This window comes from Oscarella lobularis, chromosome 9 (genome assembly GCF_947507565.1).
Source record: "Oscarella lobularis chromosome 9, ooOscLobu1.1, whole genome shotgun sequence".
NCBI classification, from domain to species: Eukaryota; Metazoa; Porifera; class Homoscleromorpha; order Homosclerophorida; family Oscarellidae; genus Oscarella; species Oscarella lobularis.
In genome coordinates, this window is record NC_089183.1 from 1,525,098 (window position 1) to 1,540,512 (window position 15,415).

Sequence of the window (15,415 nt, forward strand, 5' to 3'; positions counted from 1 at the left end):
CCGATGTCCGATGTCCGATGTCCTGATTCCGATGTCCATTGAAGTGAAAATTGGTTATTTTAGTCCTCCGGCGAGAGATTTTCGTGAATTGAGTCCATGTGGATAGAATGTATTGAAGAATTGAATAAAATCCGTTTCTGCAGCTTTCATACGGCGTTGGTCAGCTCCAGGTAGATGTTTGATGGAAGAAACTTTTGTCCATTTGTAAAAGCCGCCTTTGTGAGAATTGTTGTGAAAATGATTGTATGGTGCATTTAACCCTTTACCTGTTTTGCTTTACCTGCCAAGGGTTATTGTTAGTGGTTAGCGGGTAGGGTAAGGGGCTAGGGTTCGGGTTTATTGACCCTAATACCTAGTTCCAAACTCCACGAATAAACATATTTATTCGTATGGTCAATTTATACCTCAGCGGGAAGAGGATTGCCAGGTGCGTTAATCCATCAACCAATAATGGGTTTTCTTTGTTTAGACAGTTTTCAGGATAATTTGTTATATTATTTTGGATATTTTTAGCGTGTTTCCGCGTGAATTCCATTGTTTGTAGTAGTATATGTTATTCTTAGCGCGCGCTAAAACAGTCGTTCATTCATTTACGTCATTGTGTTTTTCGCCAGTGATTGCTCGTTTTTGGGGCTGTTTCCCGTGTTCCTGATGTTCGAAAACGTGTTTGCGGGTGAAGATACAATGGTAAGTATCGTTTACGCTTCGTTTTGAGTGCGATTTCGTCGGTTTCATCGAAGTTTTTCTACGATCGATGATTGTTGAATGAAAAGGGTTGTGATTTTGTTTCTTTTTGTCTTAGGCTCTTGTTTTTCGTCGTTTCGCGTCGTTTCGCGTTTGATTGAGGCGTCAGATAAGTTTGAAAATCGTTTTTTCGTATTTTTTGGCTTTTCTTCACTTTTTGCTAGCGTGCGTTGCTTGGTTGTTGGTCAGATCATTTTCTTTGAGTTGTGTTGTCGATTGATTAGTAAGGGTAAGGGTTTGTGTTGGGATTAGGTAGTATTTTTATTTCTTTTTCTTTTTCCGTGTGGGAGGTGGGTAAGGGTAAGGGTTTGTGTTGGGATTAGGTAGTGTTTTTATTTCTTTTTCTTCGTCTTTCTTGTAGGTGTGTAAGGGTAAGGGTTTGTGATAGGATTAGATAGTATTTTTATTTCTTTTTCTTCTTTTTTCTTTGAGGTGTGTAAGGGTAAGGGTTTGTGTTGGGATTAGGTAGTATTTTTATTTCTTTTTCTTTTTTCTTGTTGGAGGTGTGTAAGGGTAAGGGTTTGTGTTGGGATTAGGTAGTATTATTGTTTCTTTTTCTTTTTCCTTGTAGGAGGTGGGTAAGGGTGAGGGTTTGTGTTGGGATTAGGTAGTATTTTTTTATTTCTTTTTCTTTTTTTTTCTTTGAGGTGTAAGGGTAAGGGTTTGTGTTGGGATTAGGTAATGTTTTTGTTTGCTTTCTTTCCTTTTTGGAGGTGGGTAAGGGTAAGGGTTTGTGTTTGGGTTAGGTAGCATTTTCTTGTCTTTTTGGAAGGGTGATGGCGTTCAAGATTGATCAAATTTTTTCTCAAGCTGGGGGGTTGAAGCCTTTAGGATGCAGTGTTTTTAAAGTTCTCATCCAGTATGTTTTTGTTGTTAGGAGATTTTCTTTGTTGACTTGTTGCAGTGGCGTGACAATGATGTCTTCTTCGAAGGTGAGTCCATGGGCTTTCATGTGTTGGTAGATTTTATAATTTTTCACTTTGTAGTGGTTCCGGTGTCTTGTTATTCGTTCTTGGACTGTTTTTGATGTTTGGCCGACGTATTGTTTTTGGCAGTGTTTGCAGGTGAGTACGTAAATTACGTTTTCTGATTTACTGTTCATTTTTTGTTTTATTGGGTAGATTTTTCCCGTTGTTTGACTCTTCAGTGTGTTTGAAGACGTTAATTAAGCACGGACAGCATTTGCAGTTTATGGTCCGGCAAGGAGTGATTCGTCGTCCCACGTTTGGGAGAATTGGAGGAAGTGGTGCTTCGTCTTTTTCCGCGTTCGGCTGAGGTTGGTTAGGGAGTTTTGCGCGAACGAGTTTGCTGTTTATTGATTTTTCGTTTTTGTACAGTGCACCCACGCATGAATGTCCCGCCTGACCCTCCCCGGACATAGCCGCGAAATTCAAAATGAGTAGGATTTACTATCTTTTCGCTAATGCGAAGGGATAGTAGATTCATTTATCTAAGATTTGGTCGACGGATTAGTCAATCGCATGCATAGTGGTCGCGTAATCCTTCAAGTTACGGCAAAAGTAGGTTTTGTCGTTTCCTGGCGAAGTTCTCTCAGCAACTAAGCTACTTCTTTCCTCGAAACGCACCAGTCTAATATTTTATTAGCATTGGTCGAAGCGATATTTAGTTGGTTTTTTCGTTTTTCTGCAATTAGGGTCTGAACCATCGTTGCTAAGAGCGTTTCTCAGAGCCTACGCTACAAATCGCGATTCGCCGCCCTCGCGAAACGAAATAAAACATGATTTAATTGGTATTGGTCGAAGCGATTTCGAATCTTTCGCTTCGTTTAGAAGTTATTCGTTGTCATGGGCGTGGCTAGTGCGCGCGCAAGGTCTCCCCACCCAAAAAGGCAGTAAAACGCTCATTACAATTGACTTTGGTACAGCCCGTTTTTTAGCTAATCCTATACTAAAGAAATCCGCCCGGTAATAGAAGGAAAACGAAAAATCGGTCTCGATCTAGTGGTAACGCGCTAGGGCGTGCCCAAGGAAACCTAACGGTCGCGTACGCTACTAGCCAATGAGAGTACTGCACGTGACCACTATTTACACCCTTCGTCGAAGGCCTACGTGCCCTACATCATTGGAATGCTACGGGATAGAGGATTCCAATGATGTCATTGGCGATGACGCGGGACTAACGATGCGGGAGCTAGCGCGCTCTAAAGACGGTCGCTTTATGCGTGGGTGCACTGTAGGCAAAGGTTATTGGTTCTGGGAATAGATTACCCAGAATTGGGTCTGTTTCGACGTCCTTCCAACATTCCTTTATTTCTTTTCGGAAATGTTGGAACCATGGGTCAAAGGTGGTGACAAAAGTAAAAGGAATTTTCTTCTTGTTGCTGCTTGTTTGATTCTTTGTTTTGTTAGATATTTTGCTAAGGATTTCTTGGCGTTTTGTAAAGGGCATTTGGTCTGCCTCGGTTTGGAGAAGGCGTTCAGGGTATTCTCTATTTTTAGTCTTTCTGTGTTTTTGTTTTAGGTTTTCGTATTCTTCTTCGTTTGAAGTCGTTCTAAGGAATCGGTTTAATTCCTTTTTTATAATGGCCTTTTTGCAATGGTTTGGATGGCATGAATGGTAATTGAGATACGCAAATTTGTTGGTTGGTTTAAAATAGGTTTTTATGTCAAGGATGTTGAATTTTTCATATCTTGGTCCTTTGTACACGGTTGTGTCAAGGAAGATGGATTCTGTATGGCTGATTTCATACGTGAATTTTATGCTGCTGCTGAAGTAGTTTAAAGCTAAGAGGAAGGTGGTCAGTTCCTCTTCGGTATGTGTCCATACCATGAAAATATCATCTATATATCTTTTCCATAGATGAGGCTTTTTTGATTGGGTGGCCATGAATTGTTGTTCAAAGTCCCCCATGAAGATGTTTGCAAGGCAAGGAGCTGTTTTGGTGCCCATTGCTGTTCCATGTTTTTGCAGGTGTTTGCCCGTTGAAGGTGAAGCAGTTTCCTTTGAGTATGAAGTTGAGAAATGTTTCTACAATGACTGGTGCGTCATCGTCATTTTTATAGAATTTTTCTGTCGCTTTTTTGCAGGCAAATATCGCCTCTTCTTGAGGAATGCTCGGGTAGAGAGATTTTACGTCCAACGCCACAAGTATTGCGTCGTCAGGAATGAGAGTTTCTTCGATGATTTTGCAAAAGTGTCCGCTATCCTTTACAAAGCTAGGTAAGGTAGGGACTATGGGTTGTAGTATAGTGTCTACAATTTTGGAGAGGCCTTCGGTGGGACCGGATGAGGCGCTGCAGATGGGGCGCACTCCCATGGGGTTTTCGTGAATTTTCTTCAGAAAGTACATTAAATCGTGAGAGCACTCAGAAGTGTAGACATAGGTGCTCTCCTTGGTGTCTTTTCGATTCAACGAGGCAAGTCACGCCCTCTCTCGTTTTGGGCTGAGATCAAGTACGGCGTCGCCGCGATTATGCCTAATGGCAGGCAAACAGAAGAACCTTGTACTTCTATCTCTGTCCGCACGGTTAGAACAAGCGACGACGTCACATTTGAGAGGCATTGTTTTGAAGGCAACCCGGATGGCCTGCAGCACGTGAAGGTAATTATGTGACCACGCCAAGTGCAACCTCTCTATATGGTATACTAGCAGGCCACCCGGCTTCGCCCGGGTAGTAGTTTTAGGAACGGCGTATGTGTTAGCGTTATCCATGTCACACCACGGGGAGGTCCATACGCATCGTGACCCGGGGGGGGGGGGGGGGGGGAAAGGGTGAGGGAAGAAGTGGGAGTGAAAGAGTTACATTTTGATATGGCGTAAACATAACTTTTAAAATCTAAAGGATTTCGTTGTATACGACGTTAGCAGTTTTCTGTGTTTCGGACAATATGTAGAGGTTTCGGGGAGAACTGACGCGCGAACATGCGACGTAAAATTGGCCGTGGGAGAAACATCGAGTGAGAAGGGAAAGACCGACGACTTTTATAGTTTGACCTTGGGACTTGTTTATTGTCATGGCAAAGGCGAGTTTGAGAGGAAACTGGAGACGTTTAAAAGGAACTGTGGTATCTGAGGTATTCTAGGAATATAGACGGTTTCTCCGGCGTAGTGCCCTTGCGAGATTGTTGCTTCGATAACATTGGGAAGCTGTTTGACGGTCAATTTAGTACCGTTACACAGCTTTGGTGCGTCTATATTTCTAAGGAGCATAACTGGTGATCCTAATTTTAGTTGAAGGTAATGGGGAGGTAGGCCGGGAGGATTGAGCGAGTTTAGGAGTTCCACTGGAAAGTTGACGGCATCGTCGGCATCTACGGTAGTGTCGAAAGAGGTATAAACAATTTGGCGAGTCGGAATGTGTGTTAGGAGGGTGTCGTTTATTTCGTTGACGGCTTCATTGGTAGGTGCTAATATGGCTCGTTCGCAAAGCCATTTTGTGTCTGAGTACTTTGTAGAGAGATCGGGAAAGACTGCCGACATGAGGTCGTGAAGGGAGGAAAGGTGTTGACCGCACGGGATTTCAATGAGTCCATCAGTAGGATCGGTAGCAATTGTGCCACTTCCGATGTCGAGGAGGAGATTAGAATATGCACCAGAGTCAGAGTCGCCAAATAGATGAACGCGCATGTTGGTGCGAAGACGGAGGGTGGTAACGTGTGGCCATAGTTTGGCGGATGACTTGCGGCATGCTTGGATTTCGTCCGCTTTTGTTCCCTTTGGAACGATAGGCAAAGTTTGCCGAAAATCTCCTGCGAGAATGAAAGATAGGCCGCCCATGAGACGATCGTCTCCGCGAATATCGCGCAGTGTCCGATCGACGGCTTCAAAAGCTCTCTTATTCGACATCGTGCATTCGTCCCATACGACAACTTTTGCTAAGCGAAGTAAGGCTGCTCTATCGGTGTTCTTTCCAATTTGGCAGGAGGGATTTTCGTAGCGTGTTATGTTGAGAGGAAGTTTGAATACGGAATGAGCAGTTTTTCAACCTGTCAATAGTGTCGCAGCAATTCCCGAAGAGGCAACGGCGAGTGCAACATGTCCGTGGGATCTGACTTTTGCTAGAATAAGATTAATAAGGTAGGTTTTTCCTGTGCCTCCTGGTGCGTCTAAAAAAATGACAGAGGCTTCTGGGGACTCTATCGAGTGTAGAATTGCGTCGTATGCTCTGTGTTGATCTTCGGTAAGCGTAGTCTCGTCGCGTGTGACTGTCGAACGGAGTAGGTCAACGTCGTAGGCAAATTCTGCTGCAATTTCTCTTGATGAGTGATTGGTATTCGCATTTTCTCTTTCAGGCGTAGGTAAACCGTAATCTTTAAGCGGCAAGCCTCCGGGAAAAGTAAGTAATTTATCTTCTATGTAAATGAGTGCGCGATTGAAAATTGCTTGACTGAAAGGCAAAGTGTTGTTTGATGCAAGTCGTCGCTGAGCATGAAGGTAGTCTTCGGCCATGGATTGCTTGTGAGCGTTCCACAGTGCGAGTGGATCGGAAATTTGACACATGTGTAGCATGATGGCGAACATGTCTCGGATTTTGTATGGGCGGTCTGTCGTTGCGGCTTCTTGAAGGGCACGTTGCCAATGATCGTCGTGTTCAAGCAAGCCCAATTCTTTGCAGGCTTCTCGGTAAGTGGGTAGAAGAACGCCGTTGACTGTCTTGAGGTCTGCAAAACTGGTTGGGCCGCGAACAACGTGAAGGAGAAGGCGGAGGTAGTAGCATTCGGCGTTTCGAGGGTGAACAGCGTAAACTCTTCCTAGTGCAGAACTTTGTCTGATTTCAGGTCTTTCCGGCAGCGGCGTACCTTGTATTCTACGCTTCCACTGCTTGTTTGTCCACGTGTAGTATTTTGGAATTTGGGAATATAGTAAAGTTTTAGCGAAGTCGTCAGTGGAGCACAGTTGAAAAAATTCCGTCAATGTTGGTTTTGGAGGTTGAGCGGCTAAGTCTTCTGCGTTTTCGGGCGTGAAGTATACTCTTTGACCGTTTTCTAAGTGGACTTGAAGATGTTGCACGGTCGGATCGTGATCCTGAATGGGAAACTGAAAGATGCGCCACAGTGCTTCACTTGTGCAGATATATCTGGCAACCTGAAAACGTGTTATTTCGTCGTTTCGGTACTTTCGCTGTAGAGCAACTACAGCTTTATCTTTGCCTTTGTTAATATATTCGCACACGTATTTTATGGCCTTTACAGTGGCGCAATATTCGACATTGGCGTGAGCGTCAAATGTTCGACAAAGAAATGGATTGTGCGGCACAACCCACCTATTGTCAATTTGTTTGCCATTGATTGTAACTGAGACGCCGCCTTCTTCAGGGGATCTTCTGCGGTAGAGAGGGTAGCCGTCACGTGCTGTCACCGTTGCTCTTAGGAATTCTCTGGGGTAATGTTTTGTGCAACGTCCATCCTTCATGCAGGGCGAGTTGGGGTTGATGTGTCCGCAGGGACCGTGGATCATCGTTGTAGAAACGATTCGGAAAAGCTCAGGATCAGTATTGGGATCAGGGAGTTCGGCTGTAATGATTTTGTCAATGTCTTGAGGACGTATTTTGTCGATCATCCAAAGAAGAAGATGAAGGTGCGGCAGTCCGCGCTTTTGCCATTCTATTGTGTAGAGGTGACATCGCTTTCGGCCAAAAAGATGTTTTTTTTCAATAAGGTACATGAACCTTTTCATTTTTAAGTAAAAACCCTTGCTATGATGTCGGGACGATCAACAGCGGTCTGGAGAGGTAAAAGCTCGTTGGTTATTTCGGGCCATTTGGGATTGCATGTGATGGTAATAAAAAGCTCTGGTGGTTCGAAATTTTTGACGTAGGTCATTGCATCTTGGCTTTTTTCGTGCATATAACGGGGGCCGCCCGTAAAGCTTGATGGCAAGATAACTAATTGCCCTAAATTTCGTACGTTGTCGTCCGTTTCGATTGCGTCTCTAAGATGGCAATAGTTCTCGGCCCTAAGCTTTTTTTGTTTTTTTCGGTAAAAGCTGAGGCGCTCCGTTTCAATTTTGACGTACATGTCAACGAAGAACTGGTGAGAAAGTTTACCGGCTCGAAGTAAGATATTGAAATCGTTTGGTCGGAGCATTAATCTAAAAGCGTAAAACTGTAATACTGACATTTTTTTGTCTGTGCGTTGTTTTGTGAGGGGGTCAATGAGGCGTTGCTCCAAATGGTATCCGTCTTCGCCTCGAGGAAAAAGTAGTGGGTACTGCCACGCATCGTAAGCGACATGGACTTCGTTCACTCTTTGCAGAGCGTTGTTCCTGCTTGTGAGGACAACATCGCGATATTGAGCCTCTTCGCTGTTTAGAACTAAGGCTGCTACTTCGTTGCACTGTGGGGTATTAAACGTGCGTGGGTGGTGACCAACGGGAATTCTTTCTGCGCGAATCACAATTCGGTAATGGGCGGCAATTTCTGTTTGTCGATCTAATTGAGTCTTGAACTCTGTTATGTAAGCATTTTCTGAGTGAAGCATGGCCTGCAGTGTTAAAATCAACGAACGGTCTAAATGAGTGCGCCCTTGCCAGGCAAGTCGCCGATCAGCTTCTTCTTCGGGATCTTGCATGAAATAGATCTGCAAAAACGCTGCAGTTTCGTCTGCGGGCGGCCTAAGTGGTCCTATTCTATGATAAATCTGGCCCTGTACTTTAAATGTAGGGTTCCATCCTGGCTCACGTATTATTCTTCCTTCGGTCGCCGTTCCGAAGGACGTCATTTGAAAGCTGGAATTGTATAATCGTATCATAGACCTGAAATTTTTTGATGCAGTGTCGGCCCCAGTTAATAAGGATGATAGTGGTTCTGGTGGGGGGCCAAGTAAAGGTACGTTCACTTTGCCATTAGCGCAGCACATGCCCGGTGGTTCGTCATTCCACTTCATGGCATTGCAATGGGTACACGCTTGTGACATGGAACCTATGTTTCCCAAGTCGTACGTGGCTGAGGGATTGTAGGAAAATGCTGGAAACCGCAAAGTAGGATTTTCATTTTGAGGAGCTGTATGTGCTCGCGATAGGTGTTCTTGAGAGGTAGTGTTAGAGGTAAGTGGTAAGGAACCAGAACCGACATGCAAAGAATTTTGTTGAGGAAGAGGTGAAGTGCGAAGATGTGTAACAGGAGAAAGTGGCCTATTAGTAGAAGTTCGAAGTTGAAGCGGTCGCGATGTCCAACCAAAGGGCAGTGTGGGGAAAAGAGGAAAGATAAACGTTCTGGGAGTGGTTGATGACGATGGAGAGGATGGAAATCGGAAAATGGCGTTTCTGACGGGAGGTCTGATAATGCTGAGCGTTGAACTTTGATCTGATGGGCGTAGATCGACACAGATTGTTTACGGAGAAACAGTGGGCGAACTATTCCTTTCAGTTGGGAGACTGCTATGCGTAGTAGAATACGTATGATCAATTATTTGGGTAATGGGAGACACAGACGGTGGGTCAAGCTTGATGAGTAACTGGTGCAGAGTATGAATGATCTAAGTGACTGGGCTGTGGTTGCTGGGCAGTGACATATGTTTCACCTAGTGTTTGAGAAGTAGAAGAATATGAATGATCGGATTGAGCTAGATTAGGAGGGAGTGACGTTGATGCCGAAGGTTCTGATTCGTCGTGGGACTTTCTTTTCGGAGGGGTGGAGTATCGGTCCTCAGGAAGATTTCGCTTCATCGGATAAGAAGTGAAATAAGCAAATAAGCGGTATGAAGCGTTAAGCAATGAAGCAAGATAAGCGGTAAAGCTTTGTCGAAGTAGACGTACTTCGACGAAGAATCTAATGAAAGACAGTGCATAAGGGGGCCTAATTCGAGCGATACATTAACGTGTACTTGTACGTGAGGGTCGTGAAGTGAGTTTTGACAACGAATAAATGGGCGATTTCTGACAGGCAATCTAGAGAGAAGAGAAAAAATTCGTTGTGAGACTCAACGACCGGGGCCTCTTTCAAGGGAACTGCAAACGTACTTGTGGCTGTAGCGTCGCCCGTGTACGACCCGTTTGCGATTGGTTCAAAAAAAGAGCAAGACGAACTTCGTAAACTCTTGTGGCAGCGGACTCGAGGCGATGGAAAGCTTCGAAATGATCGGACTATTTCTTTCGTTCGCAAGGCTCGAAAGGACTTGGTCACGGAAACAATTTGGAAAAGAAAGGTGACTGGTGTCGAAATAACGATGAATCGAATGGAACGCAAGAGCAAAAGAGGCGAAATAGCGGTACGGCCGAGCAGCGAAAGAAACGGCTAGCGCGCGTGGTATCACGTGTGTATGTTGAGTGATAAATGGATGCATTGCTTCAAGGTTTATTAGATGAGATGAATGACCTAAAGGTCTCCCGATCGTCAACGGGACGATCGAATCACATCATAAGGATCACGCGAAACCACCAACGGGGCGGTATATTAAGAAGTTCGACCAACGGGCCGAAATGAGAAGTATCCGATCATTTGTGTAGAAGTCTTTTCGCACGCGGAGGTTCCTTCGTCTCAGGATCGTCGCAATCCATCGGTTTCGGGGCGTCACCGGAGGCAGAAACGGAAAAACTCTTGGCCAGACGTCGACGCGCAGAAGTGGGATTCGGAATGCCGGATTCAACAGCGCGAACGGCGGCAGCGACTTCAGACGAAGCGCCGACAGTGACATCAGACGAAGCGGCGGCGGCGACTTCAGACGAAGCGGCGGCGACTTCAGACGAAGCGGCGGTAGTGATTCCAAATGTAGTGCCGGCATTGATTCCTGAGGATGTTGAGGAATGGTCGCCGACGTCGTCCTGACATGAATCATGGCGAAAAACAGCGACAATTCGACGATCGGCAGTGTATTTGAGAGTGAATTTCGGAGCACGAAGAAATGTAGATCGTTCGATCAAATCGAGCGGTTTCTGGCAGATCGCTTCCATTTGCTGGGAGTCGGCCGTCAGATGGAGTTTGATTGACTGGCTCTTGATGGTCAGGACGGTTCTCGTTTCCCGGTCGCAGGCTTCTAGCAAACTCAGATCGCCGCAAGACGAACATCGGCAATATTCGGAGTGCGGTTCGACGGGCGAAGTATTGCCTTTATTGCACGACGGGCATTTGTAGACGACGTCGAAGTTCCCAGCAGATATCACTTTGGCGTCCTTCAGCGTAGACGGCTTTTCTCCGAGGGAAAAAGGAACGGTAACGACGTTGTGCAAATTTTCGATAGCGTTAATTTGAGCACCGACGCGAGGAGTAAACAGCTGATGGCCGTCGGATTCGGACATGGCTTTGACGCAAACTCGAAAGTCGTAGCTCGAAAGCAGCCTGACTTTCTCCACCATGTCGCCGCCCCATATCGTGAGGGTGGCGAAACCCGTGCCATCGGCGATGGCGGCTTTAACGACTTCGACTTGCGTTCGGGTGACGTTGACGTCCGTGAGTTCGACGACTTTGGCTTTCACGTCTATGAGTTGTCCGGGTAGAAAGCGGCCGATTTCATTGAGCGTCGCTCGCACGGGAACTTCCGGATTATGGTCAACGTGGGTGGCAACGGCGATCTTCTGTGGCGACTTTCCCAAGCCGGAGTTGTCTTGAATTTCTACTTCCATGTCGCTTCCGATCTTGCTTCTTTTCACGATGACGTTCCGGAAGCAAATAGCTTCGCCCGCGCGGGCGTACTCCGCGAACTTGTCGCGCTTGGCGGGATAGAACGAAACGAAGCGAATTCTTCCCGTTTCGTCGGCCAAGAATCCGTGAAAATACTTCGTTGACCCTTTCGACTTCATCTCCGAAAGAAGATCGATCTTTGCGTGGAATTCAGCACGATAGGCTGCCAGAGAATATGTCGAGAAGCGTTGGAAAACTTGAAAAAATCTTACGCGTTGGCGAGTCGTGAATATCTGCTATTCGCTCGAACGTCTTTGCTGCGGCCCCGCCAAAACTCGATCGAAACACAGCCATGAGAAAACAGTCGAGTAACACTAAGAAAAAGGTGGTTTCAACGTCGCAAAGTAATGGTGTTGTTTGGTTAGCCGAATTACCGTTCTTTTTCAAATCAAAGGATGCCGCAAAAAGCGAAGATAAAGGCAATCGAAAGAGAAAATGAGAGAGGGCGAGTCTCCAATACGACGACACTATACGCAAAAGGTCTTTAGCACGGAGGTACGCGCCGCATGCAGCTGAACATACCGTCGCTTCGAGGTAAGGACGAATGCGCAAAAAGCGAAGACGAAAAGGACGACACCGAGAGCGACGGTGCTGAGCGCGAAGAGTAAACAATAAGTTTTTTGCTACGATGGCGCCCGGGCGCTACGAACAAATTAGCATTGGCCGACTTACCGTTCTTTCTCAACACAATAGCAGATTGCGACGACGAAAAACGGGAAGAGGCGAGCCGCGACGACAACGAAGGCGACGACGCTACGAAAAAATCGATCGAACAGGCGTCTGGCTGCGCAGCATTGGCCGACTTACCGTTCTTTCTCAATACGATAGCAGATTGAGACGACGAAAAATGGAAAGACGCAAGCCGCGACGACGACCAAGGCGACGACGCTACGAAAAATGAATTGAAACAGCCGTCTGGCTGCGAGGAAACGTAATAAACGTTACCGCGCGTTTCAAGACCGGAGCCAAGCGAAAAAAAGGCGAACGCGATTGATACGACGAAGACGAAGATGGAGCGCGACCTGACACCGAAAACCATGGAGGAAAAAATGCGAAGCACGCGTTTGCACGGCACCTCATTGGCTGCCCAAACAGACGGGGCGTGCACGGGGCGTGGAGCGTTTCCATCACGTGACGGTGACGTCGGGTGACGTCGAGCGACGTCGTGCGCGGGATCCCGGGGACCCCGACGAAGGCGCTTCTATAGAAATGTCACGATTTTTGTCGCACGGCGGCGGAAGCGGTTCGCGCACGGCCGCCGCGAGCGCGAACGAAGAAATTTGAAGCGAAGCTTAGAGTTACTCGCGCCGTATTTAACGCGCGGTAGGCCGTGACGTCTTTTTCATCTTAGTAGTGTAGACATCAACTCACATGGTTCCATTATTCGCGGATTATTTCCTAAACCGTTATTGATATCAACTTATTTACTTCTATTTAAAGATGGAAAAGGGCGCCCCAAGCCTAAGAGAAAAGTTTGAAATAAATCCAAACAGTCGTTTAGGAGGTAGACAAGGATATTATCGACTTGAACTTGTCAGTAATTTGGTCTACTGGAAGTCACATTGTTCCATGAACCGCCGATTATCTCCTATACGGCTATTGATATGATCTTATTCACCTCTTTAAAATGAGAGAGAGGGACGCCAAAAACTTAAGAGAAAAGTTTCAATTAATCCTACCAGTCGTTTAGGAGGTAGACAGGGATATTCTCAACTCCCAAATATCAAGAATTTTGTCTAATGGAACTCGCACGGTTTCATGAATCGACAATTAACCTCCTGTACCGCTATTAATATAAACTTATTAACTTCTTTATAATTAGGGGTAGGGGCGCCCTAACCTTAAGAGAAAATTTTCAATTAAATAGAACAGGTCGTTTAGGAGGTAAACCGGGATTTTCTCAACTCGTTAGGAATATTGTCTACTTCAACTCAAATAGTTCCATGATTCGCGGATTATTCCTATAACGTTATTGATATCAACTTATTTACTTCTATATAAAGCCGCATACATGTACCGTAAACTACCGAGTAAACGCTCACACCCGAGCAAGCCCCCTTTTAGCTCTAAAATAGTGTACAGGGTCAGTTACACTCCTCATAAACGCCCTCTCAAACACGGGACATTGCATCGGTTGCGCACCTGCATTGCATCAGTCGCGCATGTACAAATGGCTAAGCGGCATGCATCGTACGACGTTGCATTCAAATGCTCGGCGATTACCTGGCACAGACAGCACGGGAGGAACGTTTTGAAGACAGCAAGAGAGTTCGAAGTCGACCGGAAGCGAATTCGTGAGTGGAATTCAAAATACGAATCTCATGAAGTTGAACCACGGCACTTCAAAAAAGAAGCGAAAAATTCATCTCGGGGCCGCTGTAGCGTCACAGGATCTTGATAGCAGAGTTTTCTCGTACCTAGAAAATCAGCGTTCAGAAGGTTTTTCCGTTTCCAACAAAGAGCTTCGAGCATTCGCGAAAGAAGGTGTCGGAGGTTTGGGATTGTCTCATTTTGCTGCGAGTCCATAAATGGCTATCTCGTTGGAAGAAACGAGTTGGCGTAGGCCTAAGAGTTGGGATCAATTCTTCTCAGTTTGTCCCCACCGATTACGAAGAAAAACTGCACGCTTTCCGCCGGTGAAGCAGTATTTCTATATCATTGACTGCCGCTTTATTTTAACTAAATTTTGTAGGCCAGTGATCTCTCATAGAAGAACTTAACGCCTCGATCGAATTGTTAACATGGACCAAACTATGGTGAGGTTTGACATGCCGTCCAGACGAACCAATGCGTTACGAGGTCAGAAAACAATCCGAATCAAGACGACCAAAGCCGAAAAGAAAGGTTTTACAGTCGCTTTAGCAGCCACAGCAAGTGGCAAAAAATTCCCAGCCTTTTTAATTTTCAAAGAGAGAAACGGCAAGCTATGTGACAGAGTAAGGAAATCTCTTAGGATTCCGGATAATGTTCGTGTCCATGCAAGCAAGAATGGTTGGATGACAAGCGAAATGTTTCATACGTGGCTTAGGACAACGTATGGAAAGAAACCAGAATGCCGTTTACTCATTCTTGACCAATACCGTCCACTAATCGAAAGAGAGCCGGCAGATTATGATCAAAGAATGCAATTCCGATGTAATCTTTATTCCAGGAGGCTGTACTTCAATTGTCCAGCCAATGGATCGTAGCCTCAATAAGCCTTTCAAAGGACATATTCGGGTAACCCATATTCGAGACTCGTGGAGCTCCTGGATGAAAAGACTTCAAATGGCAACTTAAAACAGCCTTCAAGGCAAAACGTCATTGATTGGGTCTCGGCTTCGTGGAGACAAATATCTGATGGCATCATTGTCAAATCTTTTCTTGTTTGCGGAATTTCCAACGCGTTAGACGGCAGTGAAGATGAATACGTCAACGACGTTCTTTTCATTGAAGAAAATGATGAAGAAGATCCGGATGAAGAAGACACGGAACCAGACTCCAGTTCCAATCCTGAAAGTGACGTTGAGGAAGTAGGTTTTTTAGTGACTTAGAAGACTAGCGCCGAAACGGTAAGTTCCATTTCGCGCATAAACGGGTCCCTGAATAAAACAGTTCAACACATGGGCGTTTACTACGTGAAAGGTTTGCACAAACACATAGTAAGCGCCCACCCCCCTCTTCTGGACGAAAGTTCTACAAACGCCCATGGGCGTTTACTCGGTAGTTTACGGTAGGTGAGCGAGAAGTGATGCAACTGCCGGCTTACAGGTTTTAATAGCTTATTCTAAATCACTGAGATATACTATGTCCACTTTACAAACAAACGACTAAAAAGAACATGCAGCTACATTTAAAAATAGATTTGTTTCAATTTCGTCACGTTCAAAAATAATTTGGCATTGTTACGGTGTACGAACTATTGTCTACAGTGCAATGTTAGTGATGGGCCGATACCGAAACTTTGGTACACGATACCGCCGATACTGTGCAGTATCGGTATCGGTTTGGAAAGAAGAAAAAGGTATCGAAACTTCGATACCTCGCGCATGCGCACACGATATTTCTTTAATGTCAATACATTCTCTATTTGCACTACTTACATCCGCCTGCAG

General features: G+C 45.5%; 1 protein-coding gene and 2 long non-coding RNA genes across 7 annotated transcripts; 2 read left to right on the forward strand and 1 right to left on the reverse strand.

Moving 5' to 3' along the window:
* The first annotated feature begins 1,320 nt into the window (after positions 1 to 1,320).
* LOC136191121 (uncharacterized) lies at positions 1,321 to 4,448 on the forward strand. Of its 3 annotated transcripts, XR_010670748.1 has the most exons (9): positions 1,321 to 1,676; positions 1,731 to 1,808; positions 1,866 to 2,020; positions 2,082 to 3,061; positions 3,114 to 3,166; positions 3,226 to 3,321; positions 3,376 to 3,517; positions 3,565 to 3,630; positions 3,676 to 4,448. It is a non-coding gene; the product is annotated as an uncharacterized lncRNA (long non-coding RNA). The 3 variants fall into 3 exon arrangements; XR_010670747.1 differs by having other exon boundaries at positions 3,114 to 3,321; XR_010670749.1 differs by having other exon boundaries at positions 2,942 to 3,061; positions 3,114 to 3,321.
* A 46-nt stretch (positions 4,449 to 4,494) lies between these two features.
* LOC136191122 (uncharacterized) lies at positions 4,495 to 6,583 on the forward strand. Of its 3 annotated transcripts, none has more exons than XR_010670751.1 (3): positions 4,495 to 5,589; positions 5,643 to 6,041; positions 6,100 to 6,583. It is a non-coding gene; the product is annotated as an uncharacterized lncRNA (long non-coding RNA). The 3 variants fall into 3 exon arrangements; XR_010670752.1 differs by having other exon boundaries at positions 4,495 to 5,105; positions 5,161 to 6,041; XR_010670750.1 differs by having other exon boundaries at positions 4,495 to 6,041.
* A 3,404-nt stretch (positions 6,584 to 9,987) lies between these two features.
* Positions 9,988 to 12,352, reverse strand: LOC136191668 (uncharacterized). Its single transcript, XM_065980056.1, has 7 exons — positions 12,267 to 12,352; positions 12,129 to 12,209; positions 11,994 to 12,074; positions 11,844 to 11,912; positions 11,696 to 11,788; positions 11,534 to 11,635; positions 9,988 to 11,484 (listed from the first exon to the last, which is right to left on the reverse strand). The coding sequence occupies exons 6-7, from the start codon at positions 11,613 to 11,615 to the stop codon at positions 10,139 to 10,141; spliced, it is 1,428 nt and encodes a 475-aa protein (XP_065836128.1). The 5' UTR covers positions 11,616 to 11,635; positions 11,696 to 11,788; positions 11,844 to 11,912; positions 11,994 to 12,074; positions 12,129 to 12,209; positions 12,267 to 12,352; the 3' UTR covers positions 9,988 to 10,138.
* Positions 12,353 to 15,415: the final 3,063 nt, after the last annotated feature.